At 38.1% G+C, this 27,674-nt stretch overlaps 2 protein-coding genes across 4 annotated transcripts in view; both read right to left on the bottom strand.

Annotated features, from left to right (window-relative positions):
* Window positions 1-19,443, bottom strand: part of LOC109001689 (callose synthase 9) — a 90,047-nt gene extending 70,604 nt beyond the window's left edge. Inside the window, exons 1-8 of one of the 3 annotated variants that reach the window (XR_004798301.1) lie at window positions 19,216-19,443; window positions 17,028-17,232; window positions 13,460-13,557; window positions 12,976-13,139; window positions 10,339-10,435; window positions 1,188-1,298; window positions 979-1,104; window positions 203-292 (exon numbers count right to left, since the gene is read on the bottom strand). Coding sequence is in view for 2 of the 3 variants with exons in the window: in XM_018979071.2 (XP_018834616.1) it covers window positions 203-292; window positions 979-1,104; window positions 1,188-1,298; window positions 10,339-10,435; window positions 12,976-13,139; window positions 13,460-13,557; window positions 17,028-17,229 (888 nt within the window). In the remaining variant the exon portion in view is untranslated. Of the gene's footprint in view, window positions 1-202; window positions 293-978; window positions 1,105-1,187; window positions 1,299-10,338; window positions 10,436-12,975; window positions 13,140-13,459; window positions 13,558-17,027; window positions 17,233-19,215 lie in introns of those variants that run through there. The other 2 variants (XM_018979071.2, XM_018979072.2) reach the window with 2 other exon arrangements.
* Window positions 19,444-21,414: 1,971 nt separating this feature from the next.
* On the bottom strand, window positions 21,415-24,092 carry LOC109001610. Its single transcript, XM_018978962.1, has 4 exons — window positions 23,977-24,092; window positions 23,446-23,913; window positions 22,530-23,394; window positions 21,415-22,263 (listed from the first exon to the last, which is right to left on the bottom strand). Exons 1-4 carry the CDS (start codon window positions 24,090-24,092, stop codon window positions 21,415-21,417), a joined length of 2,298 nt encoding a protein of 765 aa, XP_018834507.1.
* Window positions 24,093-27,674: the final 3,582 nt, after the last annotated feature.

The following is a 27,674-nucleotide window of genomic DNA, read 5'->3' as shown; positions in this document are numbered from 1 at the left end:
AGCTTTAGAATTCCTAAACCTGTAAACTACAGAATCTTTGCATACCAAAGAAATCCTACAAATTGGAAGAACAGAAAATTCTGCATCAGGTTGCACAATGCACCTTTAATGCAACAGTTTTGACACCAATGGAGCAATATATGACCATCTAATCCAGTATCTTAGATTAATGCAATTGCAACAGTAAAGATTAGAGATTTACCAGTTCAGGTTCTTCAGGAATATGAAGCCGTGATTGTTCGTTGGCAAGGAGATGAATTATATGTTCCCGCTGGTTGGAAACATTGTCCTTCTGGTAAACAAAAACTTTAAACATTAGATGCAAGAAACAATTTTATGACAGTAACGTCCCAAACTAAGAAATCTAGCAAACAAAGCCGAATCCCAAACCCAACATATGGACATGAGAGGAAGACAACCACAAATGAAAGAGACAAAACTTTCCAAACCATCCAAAATGATACACATAACAACCCAAAACTCCAAAAGATAAATAAATAATTGGCATAAACTGATCCCATTGTTGTACATCATTCCTTAGTTGACTCCCATTGAAAAATCAAACACAGTTCAACTCATGTTTTCCCATGCATAAGAAAAGATTCACATTCCGGATGATGAGTTTTCAGAACCAAAAGAACCCACATGCAACAGAGGGGATGCATGAAAAAATCCCAGGACAAAGAGCCTCCAATCCAAAAGATTCCAGCAATCTTGAACACACGAACCACCAACAGTTAATCATATCACTCGAGGATTATGACAATCAAGTGGACCACCTTGCCCCAGGAAAAAAGGCTTATTTCCACATAACCCTTGAAATTGTCTAGAAGGAAAGCCATCTAAATTTCGCATAAACCCCAGATTTTAGAAAAAATATCCAAAACAGCAGGCAAGACCCTTCCTCCTTGTTGCATTACAGCTGGGAAAAGTCCAACCATTCTAACTTTAATATTTAGAAATTATAGATGTACAGACCTGAAATCCAAATATGTAATGCAGAAAATCAAGTATATCAGCATTCCTCGTCGCAGGAATGGGAAAATCCACAGGCAATTTTGGTAAACCCCTAAAGTACTTTAAAGCTGACACTGCAGCTCGCACCTGGTAAATAAGGCCCTCAAGTTAAATAATGGAAGAAATAATCAACAGTTGCTTTAGACTTACATAAGAGGAAACAAACTTGCCTCAGGCAAATCCACAATGGCATTTGTTAAGGACGGACCGTCCAATGGTATAATGTTATAAGCAATTAAATCTTCAGTCATTGCAGCGTCAGATTCCATCACCCGTTTAAGCTGAAAAGAAAAGTAATGAAATAAAATTACATCAAATCAAATAAGAAAACTACATTATCGGCATATTTCATAGTAATTTGCACACACATAGGGGGTGTAACAAATACCTAACAAAATATAACACTCATGAAGATTAATCAAATTGAGAATCAAATTTGTAGTTTGCAATTAGTCCAACTATGAATTCCTGGTATCCAAATAAACAGCATGTTGTGAAGTGATCTTAACAAGGGAACCACCCCTACCCTCGCAGCCACAGACTTGACAAAATTACTAAAATCTGTTCCCAGTTCTTTTCTTTGATAAGTGGTAGGACTTGTTCCCAATAGGGGTGTGCAAAAATCCAACCCACCGACTCTGCACCGTCATACTTGGAGCTCCAAAAAAAAAGAGTCGGAGTTGGATTTTTCATGTTAAATCCAATCGGAGTCGGAGTCGAAGTCGGAGTCGGAGGACTTTTCTGATAGACTCCGACTCCGACATCATTAACAACATTTTTTTTTTTTTATAAGTAAACATCATTAACCACATGTTAAAAAATATATATCAACTCTATACCATTATTTTATATAGTAATCATATTTTTATTTTTACTTTTTTATTTTTTGATAAATTTTTTATATAGTAATCATACATATATAGCATATACTTATATTGAAGTCTATAACTTATGTTCAATACTAAACTAGTAGAAGTGTTAATAATTACGGCACATTTATTTTATAGTATCACACAATTATGTATATATTCACTATTAAATACTAGTTAGTATATGTACTAATACATATCTAGGGGTAGTAACTGTTAAATATGAGTCATGTACTATTACTAATTTATAGTATGCATATAGTAATCACTATGTGTACTACTAGATTAATATTAGATGTATGCTATATAATTTATATTAAGGGTATGCTATTATTTTATACATATACTATAACTATAGGCTTGAAATTATAATAATTGATACAAGGTATTTCAATAGTAACATATTTACTTGTATAGATCTTAGAGTAATTGTTAATGGTTATATCATAATAAATTTTACTTATACTTAATACTAAAATATGCACTAGTGTATACCATAGAGTAATTGTTAATGGTTCTATCGTGACATACTTAAATATAACTTGTACTGATATATGTACTACTTTATATCTTAAGAGTAATTATTGATAGTTAAATCATGATATTTTTTTTTTTTATATAAGTAATAAGTAGTTGTATTGATAAAGATAGGCATAGCTCAAGTACAACAGAGGTATACATATGAGTACATCAAATTAAGAACTAAAAACTGTTACAAGAAAGTTATGGAAGCTGAGACCATTTAACTCTAGAGCAATGGCCCACATAAATAAAGTCTTCTAAAAAAATCTCCTAAAATCCTCCAAGGAGCGTTCATGATTCTCAAAAAGTCTATCATTCTGTTCTCTCCAAATACACCAAAAAATACAAATAGGAACCATCTTCCACACTGCTGCAATTTGTGGTGTCCCTGCGATCCCTCTCCAGCTAGCTAGTAGTTCCACCACCCTTCCCAGCATTACCGAAGCTAGTCCCATACTGCTGAAGAAGTAATTCCATATGTCCCTTGTAAAATTACAACGTAGTAGTAAATGGTCTATCAATTCCCCACTATTTCTGCGCATGCAACACCAGTCCATAATTATAATTCCCCTCCTTAGATTATCAATTGTTAGGATCTTCCCTAAAGCTGTTGTCCATACAAAGAATGCAGCCTTGGGAGGTGCTTTACTCCTCCATATGTTCTTCCACGGAAATTGGGCCTAATTTGAGCTGAAAGTATATCATAAAAAGAGCGAACCAAGAATTTCCTTTCTTAGAAGGTCTCCATTCCATCGTGTCTTCAGCTGGCACCCCAACAGTGATGTTGTACAGCAAGTTGAAGAACTCCTCCAACACACTCACTTCCCAATCATGTACCTCCCTAGTGAGGTTGATATTCCACACCTGTGAACCATGACTAATTGCCCTCACATCAGCCACAATAACTTCCTTATCTCGAACAATTCTGAAAATATTAGGATAAGCAGCCAATTCTCCCACCCACACATCCTCCCAAAACCTAATTTTGTTGCCATCACCCAAACACAGCCGAGTGTTACTCAAGTAATCCCCCCACCCTTGCCTTATATACTTCCACAACCCTACCCCGTAAGCCCCCCTCCCCTCATTAGAACACCAACCCCCCCTTGCATGCTTCGCATCAATCACCCATTTCCATAAGGCTTCCCTCTCATGATTATAACACTACAACCATTTCCCTAATAGAGCCTTATTGAAGAACCTCACATTATGGACCCTCAACCCACCATCTCTCAAAGGAAGTACACACTCTATCCCAATCAACTAGATGAAATTTAAACTCATCACCCATACGAAAATAGCATTATAGTTTCTCAATCCTAGTTGCAATGATCGTCAGAAGGGGGAATAAAGACAAGAAATATGTGGGAAGGTTGAAAAGAGTGCTCTTTATAAGTGTGATTCGCCCCCCTTTCGATAAGTATAACCTTTTTCCACCCGGCTAACCTACGCTCTAATTTCTCTAACACCTCCTCCCAAATTGTCTTGGCTTTGAAAGTTGCTCCCAACGGCAAACCAAGATACTTCAATGGCAGCGAAGAAACCACAGACCCCAATATGTCAATCCTCTAATATTGCTTACATCACCCACCGCAACCATCTCTATTTTAGCAAGGTTTATCTTCAATCCGGATGCCGCTTCAAAACATAGCAAGATGGCCTTCAAAGATTGAATATGTCCGGCCTCATCCTCACAAAACATCAGCACATCATTTGCAAACAAGAGATGAGAAATAATGGTGGAGTCATGGTTAGCAACCCCCGCTGAAAATCCTAAAAATAAAACTCTCTCTACAGCAGCCGACACCATTCTACTAAGAGCCTCCATCACAAGCACAAGTAAGAGTGGTGATAGTGGATCACTTGTCGCAACCCCCGCGAACTATTAAAGAAACCCACAAGATCACCATTTACCAAAACCGAGAACCAAGCCATTGTCACACAATGCTTTGTCCACCCCTGCCATCTTTCCCCAAAATTACATCTACTTAGCAAATACAACAAAAAATTCCAGTTGACGTGATCATAGGCATTCTCCATATTTAGTTTACATAAGACACCTGATACTCCCGACTTAAGCCTATTGTCCAAGCCTTTCATTAGCTATAAAAACTTAGTCCAAAATTTGTCTGCCTCTCACAAATGCATTTTGGGACTTCGAAATAATCTTATTCATAACAATGCTCATCCTATTGGCAAGAACCTTGGCAATTATTTTATACATATTGCCCACAAGGCTAATAGGCCTGAAATCTTGCACCTCTATTGCACCTACCTTTTTAGGGACAAATGCAATAAAAGTAGCATTTAAACTTTTCTCAAATTTTCCAAACGAAAAGAATTCCTGAAAAACCTGCATAATCTCCCCTCCCACCACCTCCCAACAAGTTTGGAAAAATGCCATAGTGAAACCATCCGGACCCGACACTTTATCCTTATTCATTTTACTAATTACTAGTCGTACATCTTCCTCTTCAAATGGTCTCTCTAACCAAACCTATTGTTATGATCAATGGCCTCAAAAGCTTCTTTTTTTTTATGATCAATCCCTCCACGAAATCTCCTCCATTAATATCAACCTTTCTATCTCTGAGACAACTTGGCCTTTGCATTCATTCTCTTCTTCCACACCCTCCAAGCTTTGCAATCCATGAAGGAGATCCTTCTTTTGTAATGTTACATTACCAAATACATGTTCATTCCATATCTACAAATCCACCTTCAAAACTTTCAATTTTCTAGCCAAGACCTTGCTCGGGGTGCCCTCTAGTTGATATGAATTCCACCACTATCCAACCAATTCCGCAAACCCCTCCGCTTTCAACCACATATTCTCAAATTTAAACCATCTTCTACCACTTGAAATTCCTCCACAATCTAACACTATGGGAAAGTGATGAGAGCATACCCGAGGAAGTCTTTTATGATATAACTCTAGAAATTGTATTTCCCATAAAGGAGAAATGAGGAATCTGTCCAATCTTGACCAGGCTTGGATGTTAGACCAAGTATAGTCACCTCCCATGAGTGGTAAGTCCATGAGTTCTAGTTCAAATATTAAATCTGAGAAGTCCACCATAGCTTAAGTTTATCGCCCCTCCCCCGATCTTTCACTGGGAAATCTTATACAGCGGAACATCCCACCAAGTACATAGGCCTACCAGCTCATCCCAAAGCAACCGTCATTCACTATCTAAGTTGGGCCATAAACCCCAGCAAAGGCCCATTCAAAGCCATCTACAGAATTGTTAAAGGAACATCCCACTGAGTAAACTCCCACAAATACATCAATGTACTCCACTACCCTCTTGTCCCACATGACCAAAATTCCACCCGAAGCCCCCTTAGAAGGTAAGTATGTCCATCCTACATATTGGCAGCTCCAAATACTTCGAATAGTTCTTCTTGTAATAATCTTTAACTTCGTTTCCTGCAAACAAATAATGTCCATCTTCCATTGTCTTAACAATGATCTTATTTGGTGACGTTTATTGATCTCATTCAACCCCCTAACATTCCAAATCAAAATTTTGGGCTTCATTTATCAACAAATCCAGCCCTCCCTTTATTCATACCACGATTTGCACTCCCCTCCTTTCCATCATAGTTAATGGACCAATCGAGCCGCTTCAACTCCCTGCTTCTTTTTGGTCTTACTCCCTGTTGTGCCTCTATGGCTATTAACATAACCCTAAACTAGTCAGCACATCCTTCACACAAAATCCCCACCACACTCTGCAGTTCCTCCACCTTTTTTAATACCCAATCAGTAGGTAGAGGTGGCATGATACGTATCAATGAAGGATCCTCCCCTTTGGACTCCACCTCTGCTGTAGATGGGTTGAAAAGAACCAGTGCACCATCCCTTCCACCTCCCCCCTCTCCACCTCCTTCCCCCTCTCCAGAACCTTCAAGTCTTCCTCAACCAATGGCTCCCCTCCCTCCATCGGCAAGTTCTGTGACAACTTACCACCCAACAACACACTCTTCTACAACCCAGAACACTCCAGCATGTCTAGAACTAGTGGCACCTCTCCCTCTAACAGCATGGCTCCCGATACCCCTTCACCTCCTTTGTCGTTCCCCACAATTCTCCATCCTCGAAATCAGCCTCCTCGAACATAGCATTACCATCAGCATTACAGGCCCTATCGAGGTCTCCCTCCTCCCTCTCCAACGACAACACCGGCTTCGTCGCACCACCAAAAGACTCACCAAGGACCGGCGACATTTTATGTGCCAGTAGTGGAGCCGTCGGCACAAGCATCATGCTAGGCCCTCCCGTGTCCCCCGATACGCCGATACACAGATCCCGGCTCACAGCCCTCCATACCCATAGCAGGCCTTTCCCCAAGCCCAACCCTCCCGTAAGCCCAGCCTCTTGTCTCGAGCCCAACCCTCCAACACAGCCTTGCAGGCCCATGGCCCAAGCCCACATCCACACCGTTTACACCCTCCACACAACGTTTCAATCCCTTCTGAGAATCCTTCAACAAGCACCGTATCGTCTCTTCCCCTTTATCTTCCTCTACCACCCGTAACAAGCCAACTAGATTAGTTTGCATCTCATTCAACTGGTTTTGCATCACTGACATAGCCCTCAGTATATTTTCCTTATTAAGGCCAACATCATCCCTGCCACTGCCACCACCCTCCTTACACTTCTCCTCTACATATACGGCAACAACACATCTCATGCCAAGACTAGCAAGACCTCGAGCACAAGGTTTCTACAGCTCCTCCATTTACAATTTCGAGGGTTGAGCTACCGACATCGCTACCACCATTGGAGGTGTCGGCTTAGCTACACGGACTTTTCTGCCTGCCTCCCTCAAAAATTCCACCAGATTTCTCCACCCCCTCCCATCTCTCCCTTCAGGAATAAGAATATTGTTTCTCCTACCCCCCTGTTTGAATTTCACCAACGACATGTAAGCCCCTTGGGAGTTTGAGCACCTCTGGGCTATGAAGCCCTTGTCTCCTTCTCTGTGTGCTGAATAAAACTCACTTCCTCCCACCTTTAGACAGTCCTCTAGAGCTTTAGTGAACCACCATGTCGAGGCTAACTCCAAGTAAAGACTCCTCACCAACTTCCACCCCCTTTCTATAATGTTCACCCATCGCCCAGTTCTAACTACCTCCAAAGAATTTACGATCAATAATGACAGCATTCAACATGCTTGTATTCCTACTCATACTTGCAATCATCCCTCACTCACCTCCCATGAACAGCATCACCAACCAAGCAAACGGGGAAAAAAAAAGTGTACGGAGAGAAAATAAGGAGGAGAGAGAAAAATACCCTCTGCTTATTCCTCAGTTTTATTATATCATGATACTTAATTTCTTATACTATAATTAATTAATAGTTCCACAACCATCTTCCAATTATAGCATATATTTATAAACTACTAATTTCAAGCATCTTGGACTATATCATTATAGCTTCTAAGCTTAATACCATATTCATTTTATAACCATGATTTAATTATTAACTTAATATTTTACTCTTATTGATATTATGATATATATACTTAATTCTATGTCTATCAGCTTCCATATTGTAGAATAATTTATACTATGATTTTGTAACTTATACAACAGTACACAATTACAATTTACAATCATCTTGACCAACGATTATGCACTCATTTTTCGTCGTGAATATCACAATCTTGTGATAGTGTTTGGTGGGTCTAAAATGTGAGAGAGGGAAATTTTTGCATGTTGAAATTCAACTTTGACTCTGACTCTGACATATGCTTCGTTTTAAGGAGTATGAATTCGAGGCAAAGCGGATTCTAGGGTAGGTTTAGATAGTGAGATGAGAATTTTTTGACTTAGATAGAAGTTTAATATATTATTTTTTAATATTATTATTGTTTTGGAATTTGAAAAAATTGAATTGAGATTTGAAAAAGTTGAATTGTTTAGTATATTTTGCATGGAAATTTGAAAAGTTGTAATGATGAGATAAGATGAGAATTTTGTGTCACATCCCACTTGCCAAACATGCCCTAAGAGTATTGGACGCGGAGGCTGGAATCGGCCTTTGATTAAAGTTGGAGTTGGAGTTGGAATTTTGGATTCAAACTCCGACAATGTCAGTGCTCACCCCTAGTTCCCAATAACACTTCAACAACGAAAAGCTAGTTCCATCTCCCCATCAACCAAAAGAAAAAGGACCGCCCCCCCAACAAAAAAAAAAAAACAAACAAACAAACCAGCAGCATTTTCTATCTACTCTTCATTTCTTCCTTCACAAAATGTGCATGATAGACACAGTCCACGAAAATCCCCAACACCAACCCTAATGCGTGAGCACCTATGCAAAGGAAAAAAAATAGCTATTGCATACAAATCTATTTCATATACCCAAAATTGACCATAAAACAATCATTGAGTAATAACTAATAAGATATCTGATACCAAAAGTCATCTAACATTGTCATAATATGAGGCTGACAATTGAGAACATATTTTTTTTATTCTCATATTAACTATCATCACACGGTTACGTGCATCTCCAGCACAATTTTGAAGACAAGGTTCTTCTCATTAGCTTAACCTTTTGGAACAAGTAGTGATTTCACATGGCATCAAAGCAAAGATCCTAAGTTTGAACCTTAACTCTACAATTATCCATTTAATTAAGGGCTCGTTTGTTTTCGCATATGAGATGAGTTGAGATTAAAGTTAAAAAGTTGAATAAAGTATTGTTAGAATATATTTTTTAATATTATTTTTGTTTTGAGATTTGAAAAAGTTGAATTGTTTATTTTATTTTGTATTGGAAGTTGAAAAAACTGTAATGATGAGATGAGATGTTTTCTGAAAACAAACAAGGCCTTAATATTTCACATGTTGAGCCCACTAATTGATAGGGAGTTTGGCCCGCACGTGAGAAGTGTTAAAAATATACCACAAATAATTAAATCTATCTCTTTGCATCAACTTAAGGTTTTGAAACAAGTGGTGATTTCACTAAAATCATCTAGTCTCCAAAAACAAAAGTACAGAAGAAATTTTCTTACCTAGATTAATTTAGTTATCAATCCATTTTCCCATAAGAGAGCTAGGTTACTCAACAAAAGCCAAAAAATGTGTTTAAATATAGCCAATTGAATTCAAGTAATACTTTATTTCCAATCATAAATTCCAAAGGATAAGGAGAACTAATATGCCCTGCAATCTGCTATGTAATAGACCTTTCTTTTACAAGTCAAAAAAAATAAGTTGCCTCTGCTAATTAAGGAACAACAGCGGTGATATTTCCAAGTACAAGTAAGAACTCCCCACTATAGTTTATGTACCTGATCAAAAGCCACGGCGAGATCTAAATGCTTATTACCCTTGCAATGCTCTATGAAAGAGCCACTATTGCATTTAAACTAAACCACTGACTTAAAAAAAATCTCAAAGCACTAGACAATATGGCAGCTCCAAGACAAAGTTTTATATAAGCTGAGGAAAAATAAACTGCAGTGCATCATAAAAAAAAATAAAAATAAAAAGTTTCGGCTCTGCCTTTCCTTTACAGCTCACTTGAAAAGAAACAAGTGTCTCCACAGAGACAATAAGAACAAAAGCAATCCTTTAATCCAACTCCAACATTTCATTTCACGCAAAGCATAAACTATAAAGAACACTACAGAAATTTCTTCTCTAAATGATCCCGAGAATGGACAAAATTCCTTTTTGTAAAATTTATAGAAAAGGAATAATCACTCAAAACAAATTCATAAGATTAAAAAGAAAAGAGTATGTGCTTCACACTTCCCCTTTCAGCATCAGATATCCCACATAATTGGGCAACTCAAAAGGGTTAAAAAGAAAAATACTAAGAAAATGAAGCCAAATAAAAGGTAGAGGCTTAATTCCTGCAAATATAAGAAACTGCAAATATAAGAAAACACAGCAAATATCCAACCTCTTCAGGAATCTCCTTGGTCAACTGTTCCAGCACCGTCCCTAAAACTTTTAAAGTTGCAAACACCCGTTTTCTCTTTACTGTCTTTCGCTCCAACCTGAAATCGACAATCAATCAGTCAAAAGATAAATATGGAAAACAAAGGAGGCACATCATTAAGGAAGAAAACATTATTTTCAATATGGTGCATGGTTAGGACATAGGTTTTACACCATTTAACGGGAAGCTGACGCATCAGCTTCTTAATGTTTTCTAAAAAATCAGAGAAGTACAAAACATGAGAAGCTCCAAATCATTCCCCAAAACAGGAGAAATTCCTTTACGACTTTTATTTTAAATATGTAAATCCCTTTACAATCTCCAAACAATGTCTCCGTAAAAAGAAAATCTATGTTCAGGGGCATGTTTACTAAACCATTTTCTTCTCAGCCATGAACTTCAACAAGGTGGACTCGGCAAGTTTCACTCTACAAACTCAAGTGAGATTTGGATAGTGAGATGAGATGGTTTTAGATGAAAGTTAAAAGTTGAATAAAATATTGTTAGAAATTTGCATGTGTAAGAAGGATGGGGAATATGTAGATTGCCTGCTTCTACATTGTGAGGTGGCTAGGACCTTGTGGGTTGATTTTTTTGCGGCAATAGGATTATCATGGGTCATGCCTCATAGGCTGGTGGATTCTCTAGCAAGTTGGAGAGGACTCTACGGCAATACACAAGTGGCAACAATATGGAAGATGGCCCCAATATGTATGTGTTGGTGCATTTGGGGGGAGAGAAATGATAGAAGCTTCGAGGATCACGAGAGAACAATGGATAAGCTTAAAGTTTTTTTCTTTAAAACCTTGTTCTTATGGGTGGGGGTCATTGATTTTAATGGACTTGTCCATGATTTTCTACTTTCGGTTGTAAACCCTAGTCAGGTACTTCTCATGTATACATCCACTTGGGCCATGCCTCCTTTTCCTATGAATAAAACCAAAAAAAAAAAAAGAGTTCCTAACCAACCCAAACAATTTCCTCACCCAAATAAGCATGATTCAATCAAAATTCATCCCAAAATTTGAAACCAAAAATCAACAACGAAAATCACACCCCAACAACCAATTCCATCCAAAACCCAAACGGTAACATAAATCAAAACCCAACCACATTGCGATCTCAATTCAAGACTTTATTAATCATTTTGCTCTTTCTAACGAGGTGTATCTATTGTATACACCCTATGTACTAGATTATGCCTCTTTGCTCATTAATAAAATTATCTTATACAAAAATATTTGGGATATTTACACCACTGTCATATTTAACACTTCTAGTTAATATCTCACATGATTTCATTTTTTCATCAAATTTTTTCCAGTTAATACCATATGATTTCATTCAATGTTCATGAGCACCTCAAAAGAAAAGGAAAATCCTCACGTAATAGAGAAGAACAAAAGGTAACTAATTCAAAATCCTTTTCTTTTTTTTTCTTTTTCTTTTTTTTTTTTTTTTTTGATAAGTAAACAGTTCTTATTAATAACAGAATGGGCAAAAGCCAATTACAAAACTATTATGCCCTAGCTAAGTAGGTGCATTAGCTAATTCAAAATCCTTGAAGTCATAGCATCAACAAAATCAAACCCAAAGATCCAAACAAAGAATGGACCTTCATTCCTTGTAAAGACCTACTGTTCATTTCCCACCATATGATCAACAAGAGCATTGAAGGCATTGCTCTCCAAACAACAGAGCACATTGCTTTTGCAAACAAAGGATGGGCCATCCATGCCCAAGACCCCTCCCATTATATGCTTCACAGCAACATGATGGCATTGTTCTTCAAGATATTGAGCTTCTAGTACATAGTTTTTGTCTATCTAATTAGGAGTCCAATTTAAACCTCAACCTACCTCTAAAATTTACTTCGATAAGATCAATGCTTTCCTTTTGCGAGGATCAAACTTTACAAACGCTGAGCCAGAATAATTCTTCCGATATTTAGCCACAAATTTCATATTATATTGCAGCCAAGGAAAATTCCATTTTTTTATAAATTCAGACAAGGAAAATTCTAGCACTTAAACCTCAGCCATTTTTCCTTAAAACAATTAAGCCATTCAAATCCTGATCAATCTACAACCATCATAACATTCTTCCACTACAACAGACCCTATAATCATAACAACTCACCCCACACACACACACAATAAGCAACTGTCAACAGGCTACAAAATTTCCTTCGTCCTTGTCAAAGCCTCATAGTTCTCAAATCCCCAAAAAAACACTGATAGAAACTTTAAAATAATGCTCTATATAAATTATGTCAAACATGAACATACCCCAGAGAAGCATTAAAAAAGACCTTGCTTCCAGGGAATATTAAGAGAACTCATGGAATCAATTCCAAAAGAAAAAGAACATAAGATATCAAAATCTGGGCACCCTCAAGCAACAATAAATGAAAAGTTTGGTTTTTAATTTCTATTTCTTTTTTTTTCTTTTCTTTTTTTTTTTTTTTTTTTTTTTTTTGGGGAGCCTATAGGGAATAGAAGAAGGCAGGCAGAACCATATCAAGCGAGAGGTGAATGGTTCGAGAGCAGAGCTTAATTCAAAATTATTAAAATGTTATTTCCTAGTTTAGAAACATACTCGCCCAGGTTTCCACTAAAAGCACCAGACTCCCTCAACTTCATTTCTTCTTCTCGTAGCTTGTCCACATTATTCTTCTCTCTGTACAGTTTGTAGAACTCTTGCAACCGTGCAATGTCTTGACTTCTATCTATTGGACCAACCTCCTTCTTTGCTAGTTTTTGCTGAAAATTGCTCAAAATGACAACACATTACATGTGACATTAAAACAAAATAAAGACCAAGATTAATTGATTTGGTAGTAAAAGTGAAAGTTTCATATTTAAGAGCCAAGTAAAAATTATAGATTTGAATATAAACAAGATATTCAATACACTAATCCCTAATGTCCAAAAGAGCAATAGAGAGCTTGTACCACTTAAACATGCACGCAGCACACACATGAAAGTACACCCACAAAATAGTCATTGTCTTGTCCATAATGCACGAACTATAATTGTTGAGTGTTGAAAACAAAATTTAGCATTTCAGCCTGAACACATACCTTGATTACTGACATCAGTCCAGTTTTGAATTGTAAAACTCCTCTTCCTTCACTATTAGGATCCAGATTTTGAGCCAGTGAATAAGCATGCTCACATACTGCAGATAAATAGCAAAAAGTTGGCAATTTCAAACAAATCTAGAGGTTTCCATGAACATTTATGAATTAGTTTCATATACAGAATACTTATCAAAAAAAGAGTTTCATATACAGAATAAAGGGCCAAATAAAGAAGTTTGAAGATAGACTTTGATACTTGATTGCAGATGAAGTCAGGGTTGTTATTTTCACAAGGCCGCTTTCTTCATGTAAACAGCTTCTTTAGGGAAGATTTTGACCATGAACAAGACCAAGACCTTTACCACTTGAGCCAACCCCTAGGGGTGGCGGATCATAATAATTGACTGGTGTTGCATGTGTAGGAGAAGTGGAGAAACTGTAGACCATTTGCATCCTCACTGTGAGGTGGCTAGGTACCTATGGGATACTACCTCCAATAGGGTAGGGCTAGCATGGGTTATGCCTAGGAGGGTCGTTGATCTTCTTGCTAGCTGGAGAGGCCTATATTGCATTCCACAATTGTAGCTGTATGGAAGATCGTTCCCATATGTCTACTCTGGTTTTTTTAAAAGGTAAAATAAAATTCCATTGCGTCAAGTAAATAGGTGTTGTCAAAGTACACAAGAAGTATACGAAAGAGAACGCCTAGTTACAAGTTAGGAGAGAAACCTAAGGGTGTTCAATTGGGCTTTACTTGGGAAATGGCTCTAGCGTTATAATACAGAACCCGAAGCTTTATGGAAGTTGGTGATTGATTATAGATATGGAGGATTGCAGGGGGATGGTGCTCTAGGAAGATAAGCGGGGTTTATGTTGTGGGTTTATGGAAGCACAATAGGCAAGGGTGGGGAGTCTTTGCTTGTCATACTAGAATTGCGATGTGAGATGGCTCAAGAACTAAATTTTGGCATGAGATATGGTGTGGAGATAGAGCTCTCAGGGACTTATTTCCTACAGTGTTCATACTTGCAAGTGAAAAAGAAGTTTCAGGCTGCGTTTGGATGTTGAGCTGAGCTGAGCTCTCTATGAATAGTAGTGAGTTGAGATAGTAAAGTGAGTTCTATGAAGCTCACCTAAGTTGAGTTTAGATATATTTGGATGTTAAGATGAGTTTAGATGTATTTATAAGAAATTGAAAAAGATCGTGGATTCCGCGTGTAAAGAAGTGTTGAGCTGAAAAAGGTTGTGGGTCCCATGTGTAAAGAGGTTTTGAGTTGAAATGAGTTTAGTGATTTGAGAGTTTGGTACTTAGATGTTAGAAAATGTCTAAATCTAAACAAAACTCAATTGAGCTGAGTTCAGTCAAGGAACCAAATGCAGCCTCAGTGGCAGAGCTCATGGAGAGGGTTGGGGATTTATTCCAATGGAATGTGAACTTCACCAAGGCGGCCCAAGATTGGGAAATCAACAATTTTGAGAATTTTTTTTCAGCTTTTATACTCTATGAGACCGCGCACTCAAGGAGTTGATAGTTTGTGGTGGACACCTACCAAATTTTCAATTCGTTCTTTCTATAAGGCTCTCACACAACCACAAAATAATCACTTTCCATGGAGAAGAATTTGGAGAAAGAAGCTCCCCCCCCCCCAAGGCGGCATTTTTTGCCTGGACATCATCTCTGGGGAAGATTCTAACAACAGATTACTTACGGAAACGGGGGATGATAGTGCGGGGGAATGGTGTTGTATGTGTAAACAAAGTGGGGAGACTGTGGACCATCTTCTACTCCATTGCGAGATCATCAGAGCATTATGGGTTGATGTATTTAGAAGGGTAGAGCTAGCCTAGTTTATGCTTGCTATAGTGGTCGAGCATTTGGCATGTAAGGCGAACCTCGACGGCATCCCACAAATTATTTCAGTTGTGTGGAAGATGCTTCTTATATGTCTTCTATGGTGCATTTGGCAGGAACGCAATAACAGGACCTTTGAAGATAGGGAACGTTCATTGGAGGAGATTAGGGCCTAGTTTGGGTACAGTATTCTCAAAAACCTCATTATTATTCATTATTTTATTATTAATTTCACATACTTTTTACTACTATTCACTAATATTCATTATTCTATCATTAATTTTTCATTAATTTTTCACTACTATAATTTAACTGTTTACCTGTCTCATCGCGATCACCAATATTAACTACAAGTGCCTTACCCTTTTCTCCAGCCGCAGAGCTATTCTCTGTCGGACTACCCGTTGGTGACCTCAACACTGAGGCGTACGAGGCAACTTTGACCGAGGGAGGCCTTCCCACTATCTTACCATCAACAAACTCCCCTTTGTTTGCATGCTTCAAAACAACGGCTTTGGACCCAGTGATGCTTTGACTGGAATATAGAAAATATTTCCATCCAATGCCATTTGCACCTTCCGGGATCACCAACAAACATTTCCTCCTTCCATTCTGAAAATCTGAGAATTGCAAAAAACTACCATTTGCATTAATATGATGTTGAATGATGATAACTCCATTACCCATCCTTATCTCCATGAAAAATCCCTCATGACAGATAAGTTCTAAGCAATCCTCTATCCCCTTAGCCACCCATAAAGCTGTCGTCCCACATAGACACATGAATTTAGCCATCCTTTTACTAAGTTCAAAGATGCGAAAACTATTACCTCCCTCTTTCATAAAAACTACAATTTTTTATTCTAGCTTCAACCACCTCTCACCATCCATCTGAGACGAATATGTGTCTTACATCGTCATCCTTTGATCCCAAATCACAGGATCATCCATCTGCTTTCTATACGGGAATAGAAAGCAGTATGTGCATCTCTGAGGAAACCAAGAGGAATACGGCTAAAGAAGAAGGATCTGCCTTGTCGCCAGAGCTTGGCCTTGTCTATGACGGACCATATCTGCATCGCGCACCAGATCTATGTCGACGAAGCCTAAAGGAAGGCTTTATGTGAGGATCCCGATCGCCGAAGGGAGGGCCGTCGCCAAGGTGTCCTCCAAGGGGTTGCCGGAGCCCGTCAATTTTGTCTGTCGTGGCCACAAGTTTGGCGGTGCCTGACAGGGCTGCACATTCAAACTTCTAATGGTCCGATGATGATAGCGACGGCACAAAGGGGTTCGATGGCACAGCAGGATCGAGTGGGTACGATGGCACAAAAGGATCGAGTGACTTTCGATTACTTGAGGCCTGAATAATTGAGCATAATTTTACCTCTACTAGGAGTCTAAAATCCCAACTAATTGTATGTAAGCTTGTAAGATTCAATTTTTCCTCTCCAAACTAGAAAAATTATAATTCCATTTCCCCTCATTAAAATATTAATCCAGCAAATAAGTTTCAAAATTACATAGTGAATTTTGCACATTCATATGCCCCAAAAAATTTAAGTGTATAATGTAATGTCTTAATCATTCGCCATCTAACAACGCAACTAGGTAATGGGAACCACAAGTATGCAAAACAAGCCATTGAAAAAACAATGAGACCGCACAAATTCGCATAAACAATGATCTTCAAGAAAACAAAAAACGAAAATGACATACAGATTCTAGAAATATTGGGATCTTCATCTTGAATTTCATCCGCAGCCCTCAAAATTTCATCAATATCCCTATTGTTTGCAAGCGAAGATGGTACATTTCCAGCAATGCCAGTACTAGGATGCCCATATGCACCAGCGCCTACCCTTTCCCTGCTTAATGCAGCACGTACTAACCGCTCCCATAGTTCTTCAGCTCGTGACATTTTCTATAAAAGATAGAGCACAAAAGAGGAAAAGAAGTATCAGCACAAGTATACCATGAATTTTTTCAACATGCATCGACATTGGCACATATAGACACCCATTGTCACTTTATGTCAACAAAAGTAAGATCAAGAGCTTTTCCTATAATCATAAGTTAATATACGGATTAAAAACCAATAAAAGTAGCACCAAGAAATAGAACTTTCGTAGGCAACCCAAAGTTGTGTAATTGAGTGAGTACAACTCAACCAGGGTAATAGAACAAAGAAACTATGTACAAAATAAGCAAACCCCAACAGAAAAATCAAATTTTTAAGCTGAAATTAGTTGGTAGAAGTTTTTTTTCAGGGGAAAAAAAAAAGAAAAAAAAAACCTGAAAAAGGATCATTTCAAAGCAACCAGGCTGCCAACGAACGCTTAAGAAGTCTATATGCTAAAAAGGTGATGATTAGACCATCAACCAGTCAAAACCCCACAAAATGAAAACATCCACTTAATTGGATAGAGTCCATACCACACAAGTTAAAGAAAGTCAAACATTTCAATTTTTAAACCACAAAAAAAAATAATAATAAATAAATAAAGCAGCTTAACCATTCTTTTCTCTTCACAGTATCAAACCAGAAAAGGTATAATCAGAGTTTTGAATTTCATTTTATGGAATATTTCAGTAACGGTGTGTACCGGTGTACCGTTTCGGAATTACCAATAAATCTAAGTTCATAATTGATGAAACAAAAAAATAACCAGTCATATATATAAAGTTCATACTTGATCATAGCTTCAAGATTTATTAAAATATGTTGCATTGAGCAAATTCAACCACCCATGTTCTTAACTATTATTCAATAAGAACTCAAACTTTCAGATTTACCTATATTATATATGTTTCAACAAGTATAAGTACACAATAGACCAATTCTTATTCTTCTTCAAATGCTTTGCCTATTCTTAATGTTTTCTTCTGTGGTGGTTTATTAATTCTAAACTGAAATTTCATCTATAGACACAACTGTCAATAATTTATCTAGCTTTGTATAAACAATAATCTCGATAACCTACCCCAACTTCCAAACTGAAAATTAGGTAAATTATTATAAACCTTACATAACATCAAACAAACAGAGGCTAGATATTTGTTGATATATATTCAACAGCCCTGGTAATCATCATTCATTAATCACAGCTTGACTATTTGCTGAAATATATTGCATTAAACACATTTAAAATTTTCTCAAAGTTGTAACTAAGAGGAAGGCAAAGCCACAGATTCGGAAAAGAGCAGTCACATACAATGTATAATACATTTCCTAAAAGGAAAAAAAATAAAAAAAACATCGATCCCAAAATCAAGCCATGATGTTCATTAACCACTTTAATTTCAAAAAATCCAGTGGATATTTCACTATTTCACCTCGGGGTCCGAATTTAATGTAACAGAGGATGTGGTGGAACCGATGAGGGTGGCAAACCAAATATAGGCAGACCGTGGCTATGGGTGGCTGAGAAAGAGCGATAATATCCACTCTTTGGCGTAAACACAGAAGGAAGAAATTTGCCGACCGTTGCCGCTGGGTGTGTGTGGTGCAGGTGCAAGAGCAACGAGCAAGTTGGATTGGAGTTGTGGAGGAGAAAGCAGGCAGCCGGGTCACCGTATATGGCTGGAGGGAATGGAACGCAGGAGAGAGTGGCTCACAGATTTAGGGCTGAAAAGTGAAAATACGAAGAGAAAAAGAAGGAGGAGGGATGAAAAGTGAAAATACGAAGAGAAGAAGAAGGAAAGGGTGGGTATCCTTATTCTGAAGCTTGAATGTGATGAAGAATGACCAAAATGCTTTTTACCCTCAGGACCGTCAGGCGCCTATTACCAAACAATTCAAACAAAGTCGAGTATTCCACTTTCAAGAACCACAACCCCTCCCAGCCTACCCCCAAAATTAGAAACAAAAGTCACAAGATCAGGATGTGAAAAGGATGGGCATTACCTGATCTAGGGATAGAAGATCCTAGAGACAGAGTTGACGACGGACGAGTGTAATCGGTCTCGGACTTGGACCAAATCCAAAGGCGGGTCTCTTCTTTCTGAAAAAGCAGGAATATGTGCTTCAAGTTTTGAATGAAAATACGAAGGTGGAAACAAAGAAGGTCATGGTGCTTTTGCTAAATCCCAGTGGTAATATGAGGGAGGGATGTTCACCGGATTTACGGGCTAAAGCCGGTTGTGGACACGGCAACGTTTTTATAGGGTTCTTTCTTTTTTTCTTTTTTCTTTTCTTTTCTGCATAAATAACGCGGAGAAGAAATCCTTGGCGCGTGACAGCAGGATAATTTTCTCAGACCATATTATGTCCAAATCTTAATTATAATTATAATTTATTTATTATTTATAAATCATCTTAACTCATTTTATCTCATCTTTCCGTTCAAACAAGTCCTGAAAGAGACTTGGCGTGTATGTGTTCATATTTTAGCCAAGGTTACAAGTTTAAAAAATTTCAAATTTTTTTTCCTTTGGAATAATATCAATTTTAAATAAAACTACCCTAAATTATATGACCTTGAAATTAATAAAATGGTCTTTCTTTTTTTTTTTTTTTTGAAAAGGAACATCTTCATTGTAATATTCGTCAAATGAAATCAACAATGCAAGAGAGAATGCAGCCTACATCAACGGAGGATGTAGAAAACAAAAGAGCATTCTTGGCTAGCACATGAGCTGCCTTATTACCCTCTCTTCGAATGTGTAAAATTGACCATGAGTCATAAACAGATAATTGACCCTTAATATCTTCAATGATCATACCAGCTGCAGACAAATTCTCTACATTTCCATTAATGGCTTGAGTGACCATAAGTGAATCCCCTTCTAGTATTATTCTTGTAAGACCCAGGTGAGAACTAAAGCAAGCAGCTTCCATAGCTCCAACAGATTCAGCTAGGAAAGGATCAGGATAGAGTGGTCTGTATTGTCTTGAAGTTGCCAACACCAACCCATTCCAATCTCTTGCAATCAGACCAATTCCAATTTTGCATCTAGATTTGTCAATACCTGCGTCTCAATTAATCTTGATAACCTGAGAAGGTGGGGGTAACCAAGTTGAGGGTATCGGATGTTGCTGTCGAGTCTGAACTAAATTCTACATTTTAATTGCCAACAAATCCTTCAAGATTGACTTGCCGTGCTCAGCTACTAGATTTGGCCCCTTGAAATCTTTTTGGAAGACATAATCATTCCTTCTCAACCAAATACACTTGCTAATCACTGCTAACTCTTCCACACGCTCCTGACCCCCCACTGAATCCAGTTCAAGAAGCAGATCCCTGAGGGAGTTAAAGTTGGAAGAACTTTTTTGAATCTGTCTTGAACATTGATGCCAAACATCTCGAGCAGCAGGACATATCCATAGGGCATGTATGACTGATTCTTCTTCCTGACAACAGATAGGGCAATAAAGTTTCTCAAGAGCTTTCTTCTTGTACAGATTGAGATTGGTGGGTAAAGCCTCATTGCAGGCTCTCCAAAGGAAAATTTTGTCAGCTGGAGGGACTGTCAATTTCCATAGTTTGGACCATATATGATTTTGTTGAGAGCTACTTGAAGCATGTCCTTTATCCATATCAGATAATTCCTTATGCAAATGGTATGCACTCTTGACTGAAAAAGTGCCTTAAGAAGTCTCATTCCATATAAGTTTATCCTCACAGTTTGAATAGCTTATGGGAATTTGTTTGATAAGTTCTGCATCTTCCTGAGAGAAACACTCCTCCACCACTTGAGTCTTCCATTGCCTTGAGTTATGATCAATAAGCTCACTAACAGGAGCCTCTGCATTCACCCATTTCATAGCACCTTGAATTCTGAAGGAGTATGGCCTAGGGATCCATCTGTCTTGCAATATATTTATGTTGAAGCTATTCCCCACCCTCCATCTTGTGCCTTTTTCCACTAGTTGCCTGGCTGCCATTATACTCCTCCATATGAAGGAAGGTTTACTCCCCACCTTGGCCTTCAAGAAAAGGCCATTAGGAAAATATTTGGCTTTTAAAACTTTGAAAGTCAGAGCTTGAGGGTATTGCAGCAACCTCCACCCTTGCTTGGCTAACATAGCAAGGTTGAAGCTGTGCAAATCTCAAAAACCTAGACCCCCAAGCTTCTTTGCCTTTCCCATGAAATTCCAAGATATCTAGTGAATCTTTCTCTCCTTCTCAATTTGACCCCACCAGTAGTTCCTCAACAGCTTGTTAATTTCTTTTAAAAGGGCCCAAGGAAGTTTGAACACTGCCATGCTATAAGTAGGCATTGATTGGATAACAGATTTGATGAAAATCTCCTTCCCTGCTTGAGAAAGCAATTTGACTTTATTACTGCTCAGTTTATGCCTGATACGATCCAAAATGATATTGAAAGACTGATTTCTTGATCTCCCCATTAGAGCTGGAAGACCTAAGTATTTCTCATATGGCTGGGTAGATCTCACTCCTGCAATTCTCAGAATTAATTCCTTGTTCTCATGAGATGTGTTCCTGCTGAAGTGAATTGAAGTTTTCTCTTTATTGAGGTGCTGACCAGAGGCATTTTCATATAATGAGAGTACAAACAGAAGCCTACTCCATTCAAGAGAATTTGCTTTGCAGAACAAGAGACTATCATCTGCAAACAGCAGATGGTTTATATGAATCATTCCCCTAGCAATAGGAACACCTGATATGGCCCTTGAAAATTCAGCATGATTAAGTAAAGAGCTGAGAACTTCTGCACAGAGAATAAATAGGTAGGGAGACAGAGGGTCTCCTTGCCTAATTCCTCTAGTTGGCTTGAACAAGTCTTGAGGGGATCCATTCAATAATATTGAGTAGGATACTGACTCCACACAATTCATCACCAATTGTATCCACTCCTGAGCAAATCCCATCTTTATCATCACTTCTCTCAAAAACTTCCATTCAATCTTGTCATAGGCTTTGCTCATGTCGAGCTTTAAGGCCATGTACCCCTCTTTACCAATCATTCTGTTATTCATAGTGTGCAAGGCCTAGAATGCAACAATAATATTGTCTGAAATAAGCCTACCTGGGACAAATGCTGACTGTGAAACAGATATGATCTCTGAAAGAATAATTTTCAGTCTACTTGTTATTGCCTTTGAGACAATTTTATACATTACATTACAAAGACTGATGGGGCGAAAATCAGATACTTTTGAAGGGTTATCAATCTTTGGGATCAATGCAATATTAGTAGCATTAATAGCATCAACATTGCATTAGAGTTAAGAATAAACAGAACAGCTTCACACACCTCATCTTCCACTAGACTCCAGTGATTTTGATAGAAAGCTGGTGGGAAACCATCTGGTCCAGGTGAACTGAGGGGGTTCATGCTAAAAACAGCCATTTTCACCTCTTGCTTCGTATACTTTCTCAACAAAGCTTCATTCATCTCTTCAGTAACTTTTCTCTCTAACTGAGATAAGGATTTAGAAATGCCCTCTGGATTGGATGTTGTAAACAAGTTCTGAAAAAAATGTTGGAATTTTGCACCAACTTCTTCAGGAGTCTTTGCTATGGACCCAGCCTTATCTGCTACTGTTTTTATTGTGTTCTTTTTCCTCCTCTGTGATGCACATTGGTGGAAAAATTTAGTATTTCTATCCCCCTCTTGGAGCCATCTTTGCTTAGCCCTTTGTTTCCAATGAATATCATCTTCCTTTAGCAACTGGTCAATCTCTTTCTTAACAGCCTGGATTGATCCTTGCAAGTCACCCTTATCTGCTTGCTGGAGAGCAGAGAGTTGTTTGATCTTCATGTGAACATGTTTATTAGTAGAACCCCCTAAGGTTTTACTCCATGTCCTCAAGCTTTCTTTGCATCTTGTCAGCCCTTCAGTAGCCAATTCCAACTTGTTAGACACCATCTCTGGTCTTTTCCACGCTTCCTTCACTACTTTATGACAATCCTCTCTAAGGGCCCAACTGGCCTCATACCTGAAGGGTCTTTCCCCTCTGATCAACTTCTGACCTTCTGGATCCAAAGATACCACAAGAGGCCTATGATCAAAAGAGCTTGTTGTTGCTGTTGTTACTAGAAAACCACCAAATTTATCAATCCAAGCTGAGTTTGCGCAAGCTCTGTCGAGTCTCTCCTTAGTAAACTGAGAACCTTCCCTATTATTGCACCATGTAAATTTGTCACTTTGAACCCCAAGTCATGTAAACCACATTCCATTAAAAGCTGTTCTGAAACCTTCCATCTGAGCTAAAGGCCTAGGTCCTCCCCCAAGCTTCTCACCATAGTGTAGAATTTCATTAAAGTCACCTAGGCAGAGCCAAGGATTACTGCTACTAGGATCTAGAACAGGCAGCAACTCCCAGCTCTGATATCTTTTTGAAGTCATGGGGTTGCCATAGAAACCGGTACAAATCCAACCCTTATTATCCCCCCATTTGTCGATTATGACTGAGATGTGGGACTGGGAATAGGATAGCAAATCAACATGCACAAAATCATTCCAAAGAAAAGCCAAACCACCACTAGCTCCTTTACTGTCAACCACAAAACTGTAAGACATCCCCAACTTCTTCCTCACTAGCTCCACCTTATGTCTACTGCATTTAGTCTCAATTAGCAAAATGAGACTAGGGAACTTGGATTTCACTAAAGAGAAAACCTGTACGCCGGTCGGGCTGTTTTAAACAAATAACAGCCCGTGAATACAATTGTGACACGTAAAGGTTTATTGCAAATACCGTAAGACCTCCCGCATCAGATCTTTAACCCTCATTTGTTTTTGAGCCCCAATCTTCCCGAGTTTATTCCCTTCGTAAGACTTCCCTGTGCTTCGTAAGACCTCCTTCCTTTCCATTTCGCAAACCCTAACTCAGTTGCCCTCACCTAATTGCGCAGTTGCCCCAAATTCGCGAAGCCTCTCGCAGTGCAAACCCTCATCATTTCGCAAGATCCCATCGCACGAGTCCATGGAGCCAAGTCACGGCTAACCCTCGATCGAAGACGTCCCTTGACGCCGCGAGTCGTGGAATTTCTCTGGTATGAAATACCCTAACCTAGGTCTCTGGTATGATTTTGTATGCATTTTTTAGATCTCCTGCAAACTTGGCAACACCGGCTCTCTTGGATGAATGCTGTTTTTGTAGATATTTTACGTGTTACCAGAATTTTTTTATTCTCTGCTATGCAGCCGAGAACTGAAACAGAGTTGGTTATGGATTTTTTCAGCATTTTTTAGTTAGTTTATTTACTTAATCCGGGTACAACTGAAACAGAGGGTATTCGAATTTTTTCATAATTATTTGTGAACAAATATTCAGTTGAAATTAAAGTAGTATTTTTATGGCTTGGTTTACTATTTTTATGTTCAAATGCTTTTAACGTGACCAAGATTGTTGCACATTGGAGGATTGGTTTGATAAATTGATTGTGTTAGGAAGCATGTGCTTAGAAGCATTAAGGAAAAAATTTGCATTTTGAGACAAATCCGTTTGTAGTGCTGCCTGATAAGATTACCCAATTTTAGAACATCCTTCATGTTCTCAGCGTTCTCAAATGATTTTTGGTGGAAGAAAAGATATCAGTTTGGTACAAAAAATAACAGAGTTACTCCTCATCTAGAGAACCCATATGGAATCCGTTTGTGTAAAGCCTGGCATCAAATGGTTAAGATAAGCTTTCTGTTTTGGCTGGCCTTCAATATGACTCAAACTTTTAATGTTGGAGATCATGTTTAATGGCACTTTTACTTTTTATAATTTCGTGTTATCAATTGTCAGCATATGTGTTTTTTTTAACATAGCTTCTTACTGATATGGGGGCTTTCTTTAATAGCATGATTTTCATTTACTGCTTAGTTTCTTCAATATTAATATAGGGCATGAAGAGTTCGGGTTCTCAGTCCGGGTCAAGTTCTAGGGGTGTAAGATGGGAAGACCAAGGTAGTTTGGAAAGACCACTTTGCTATTGTGGCTGCCAAGCGAAGCTACGAATTTCTGGAAAACCAAATAGTTTTGGAAGAAGATTTTTTAATTGTCCAAACTATAAGAAGAAAAAACAATGTGACTTTTTTGAGTGGATTGATCTTCAAAGTGAGCAAAACAGCTGCTGTAAGATGGCGTTGGAGTTAGTTGAACGGAGGAATGACAAGATTCTTCATGAACGGCTACGCATAGAAGAATCCAAATTTAAAGTAATAGAAAAGAAGTACAATGGAGTCTTGAAGCTGTTAATTTTATCATGGTTAATTTTTATTTTTTTTTGTGGTGTAATTTTTATGTATCCAAGTAATTACAATGTATCTCGGTCAGTGCTACGACTCATGTAACCTCGTTGTACTTGTTGATAGACTTTAATGTAGTTATTACTTTCTTTTTGATACTTGGTCCTGTAATTACTTTGTAATTACTTTGAATTTCAGCTTAGCATTTTCATTTACTTTCAATCTTATTTTAATAGGAATGAGAAATATATTTTTGTATGCACTGGACCTTGGAGGTTTGTTGTTATAATTAATAACTATAAGTAGGTACTAGCTAATGGTGAACAATCCTTTTATTTGGTCTGGTACAGGTGGTTGCTGGTGCTGTGTTGGGATGCCTAGTAGCATATTTGATGAGAAACTCCAATTAGGATATCAAATGGCCTTTAATTCTTTTTCCATAAATTGGATACATTTAAACTATGTATCTGTGATGTTGTGTATACTCTTATCATTCGTGAGCTCCTACTCAACCATGGAAAAACTGATCATGCTATTACACTATTTAGCCATGACAAGATATCTAACTGAACCTCTCATCTTTTCAAGCAAGACATGACAAGAAACCATCTTTCTTGTTCATTATGTATGTATGCAAGGACTAAAATCACTCTGGATCTCAGATTCAATACCGTACAGCTTCAACTCATGTGCATTGGGAGTCTAGCCTAAGCATGATGCGAGTTGGGAGCATGGGGGTTTGAACTCTGAACTCTGTAAAACAACTTTCAAGTCTGGTTTAGCCTATCTAACTTGTTTAGCGCATAGTGATGGTTGAGGTATGCCTTGGGGGGAGTGGATTACATGGCTGGCGCATTGGGGTGCCCATATATGAAACTTGTTTCAAGTTAGGGTGCCAAATATAATAACAATTCCAAGAAGAGTGCCTGCCTGCACATGCACACAGATACAGTAAATGTTTAGGAGCTGGGAAAGCTATGTTGATGCATAGATAAATGCAAAGTGGACTGGGAATATAAAATTATAAATCCTGCACATGCAAGATTTCGACAGTTTTAGGCCCTAATAAGCTTGACATTCCATGCCTATCATGACATTCTAAAAATGTCATCGCAAAAAGTACTGAACTAGGTTGAGTCTAAGATATACAGAGGGCCGCCATCCCACAAGGGTGAGACAACTCCCAACATCTCGTCCTCAGTTATATCGAGGCTTCAATCTTTTTTCTTTCGAACAGCATGATTATCAAGGCTATCATGCATTGTCTTCTCCCTGCAGGTTGGTGGAGTGCGCATTACTCTCAGTAGCATCTAACATTGATTTGAAGAACATTGCCTTTCACCTTGATCAACATGACAAAAATCAAACGCAGCAGTCCCTAGAGTTTGTAGATGCCAACCCTAATCACCAATTATAAAAGCAGTCTCTTATTTTTTTGTTTTTTAAATATACTTGTTCATTTCAAGTATGAATGATCAACAATGTAAGGGTGGAAGACAGTTCTCATTCTCGGATGTTTTACACTCATACCCAAAACTATCAAATCTCAGCATTCAATATATATACACTTCCCTGCAGGAGGTGCTAAATCTAATGAAAATTTAGCATGATCACTATTTTTACAAGTTTTCAAAAAGGTCGATGCTATTACAAGTTTTAAAAATCTGATCATGCCCATTTACAAGGACCTGGTTTCATCGAGCAAATAACACAAATATTTGTCACCAAGGGAAAAACCAATACAGATACATCAAACACCATGGCGTAGCTTCCTTCTCATGACTCGAATACCTTCCTCAGCTGCTCCTCGTATGACTCAAAACATTTAGTTTCCGCGTCCTGCTGCATCAAATAAAAAGTAAGTTTGACATTTGTGTCCTATCAAATAATCCCACCAATTTAATTTATTAGAAAGAGGGAAGAAATCACATACTGCTTTATAATAAAAGTTGCATGCACTATGAATCCAAATGTTCGGATATGTTGTCAGTTGTTGTTGGCCCAAAATCCCTAGAAAAAGAACAACAATCTTTGAAAGCTTCTTTAATTACAAAGCGATAAAACACAAATAACTATAAGGCTACTATACCTTACTGAAGGACAATTATTTTTAACATGTCCCTCATTCTTGCAAATGCTACAACGTCTTTACTTTGTTGTTTGTGTTTCCTTTGGGTTCTTCGCTCTCAAAGATTTTGGGCGCCCTTTTGTGGGTAC

Source organism: Juglans regia, chromosome 14 (assembly GCF_001411555.2).
Source record: "Juglans regia cultivar Chandler chromosome 14, Walnut 2.0, whole genome shotgun sequence".
NCBI lineage: Eukaryota > Viridiplantae > Streptophyta > Magnoliopsida > Fagales > Juglandaceae > Juglans > Juglans regia.
The sequence above is the reverse complement of the archived record's forward strand: the minus strand, read 5'-3'. Positions and strand labels throughout refer to the sequence as shown.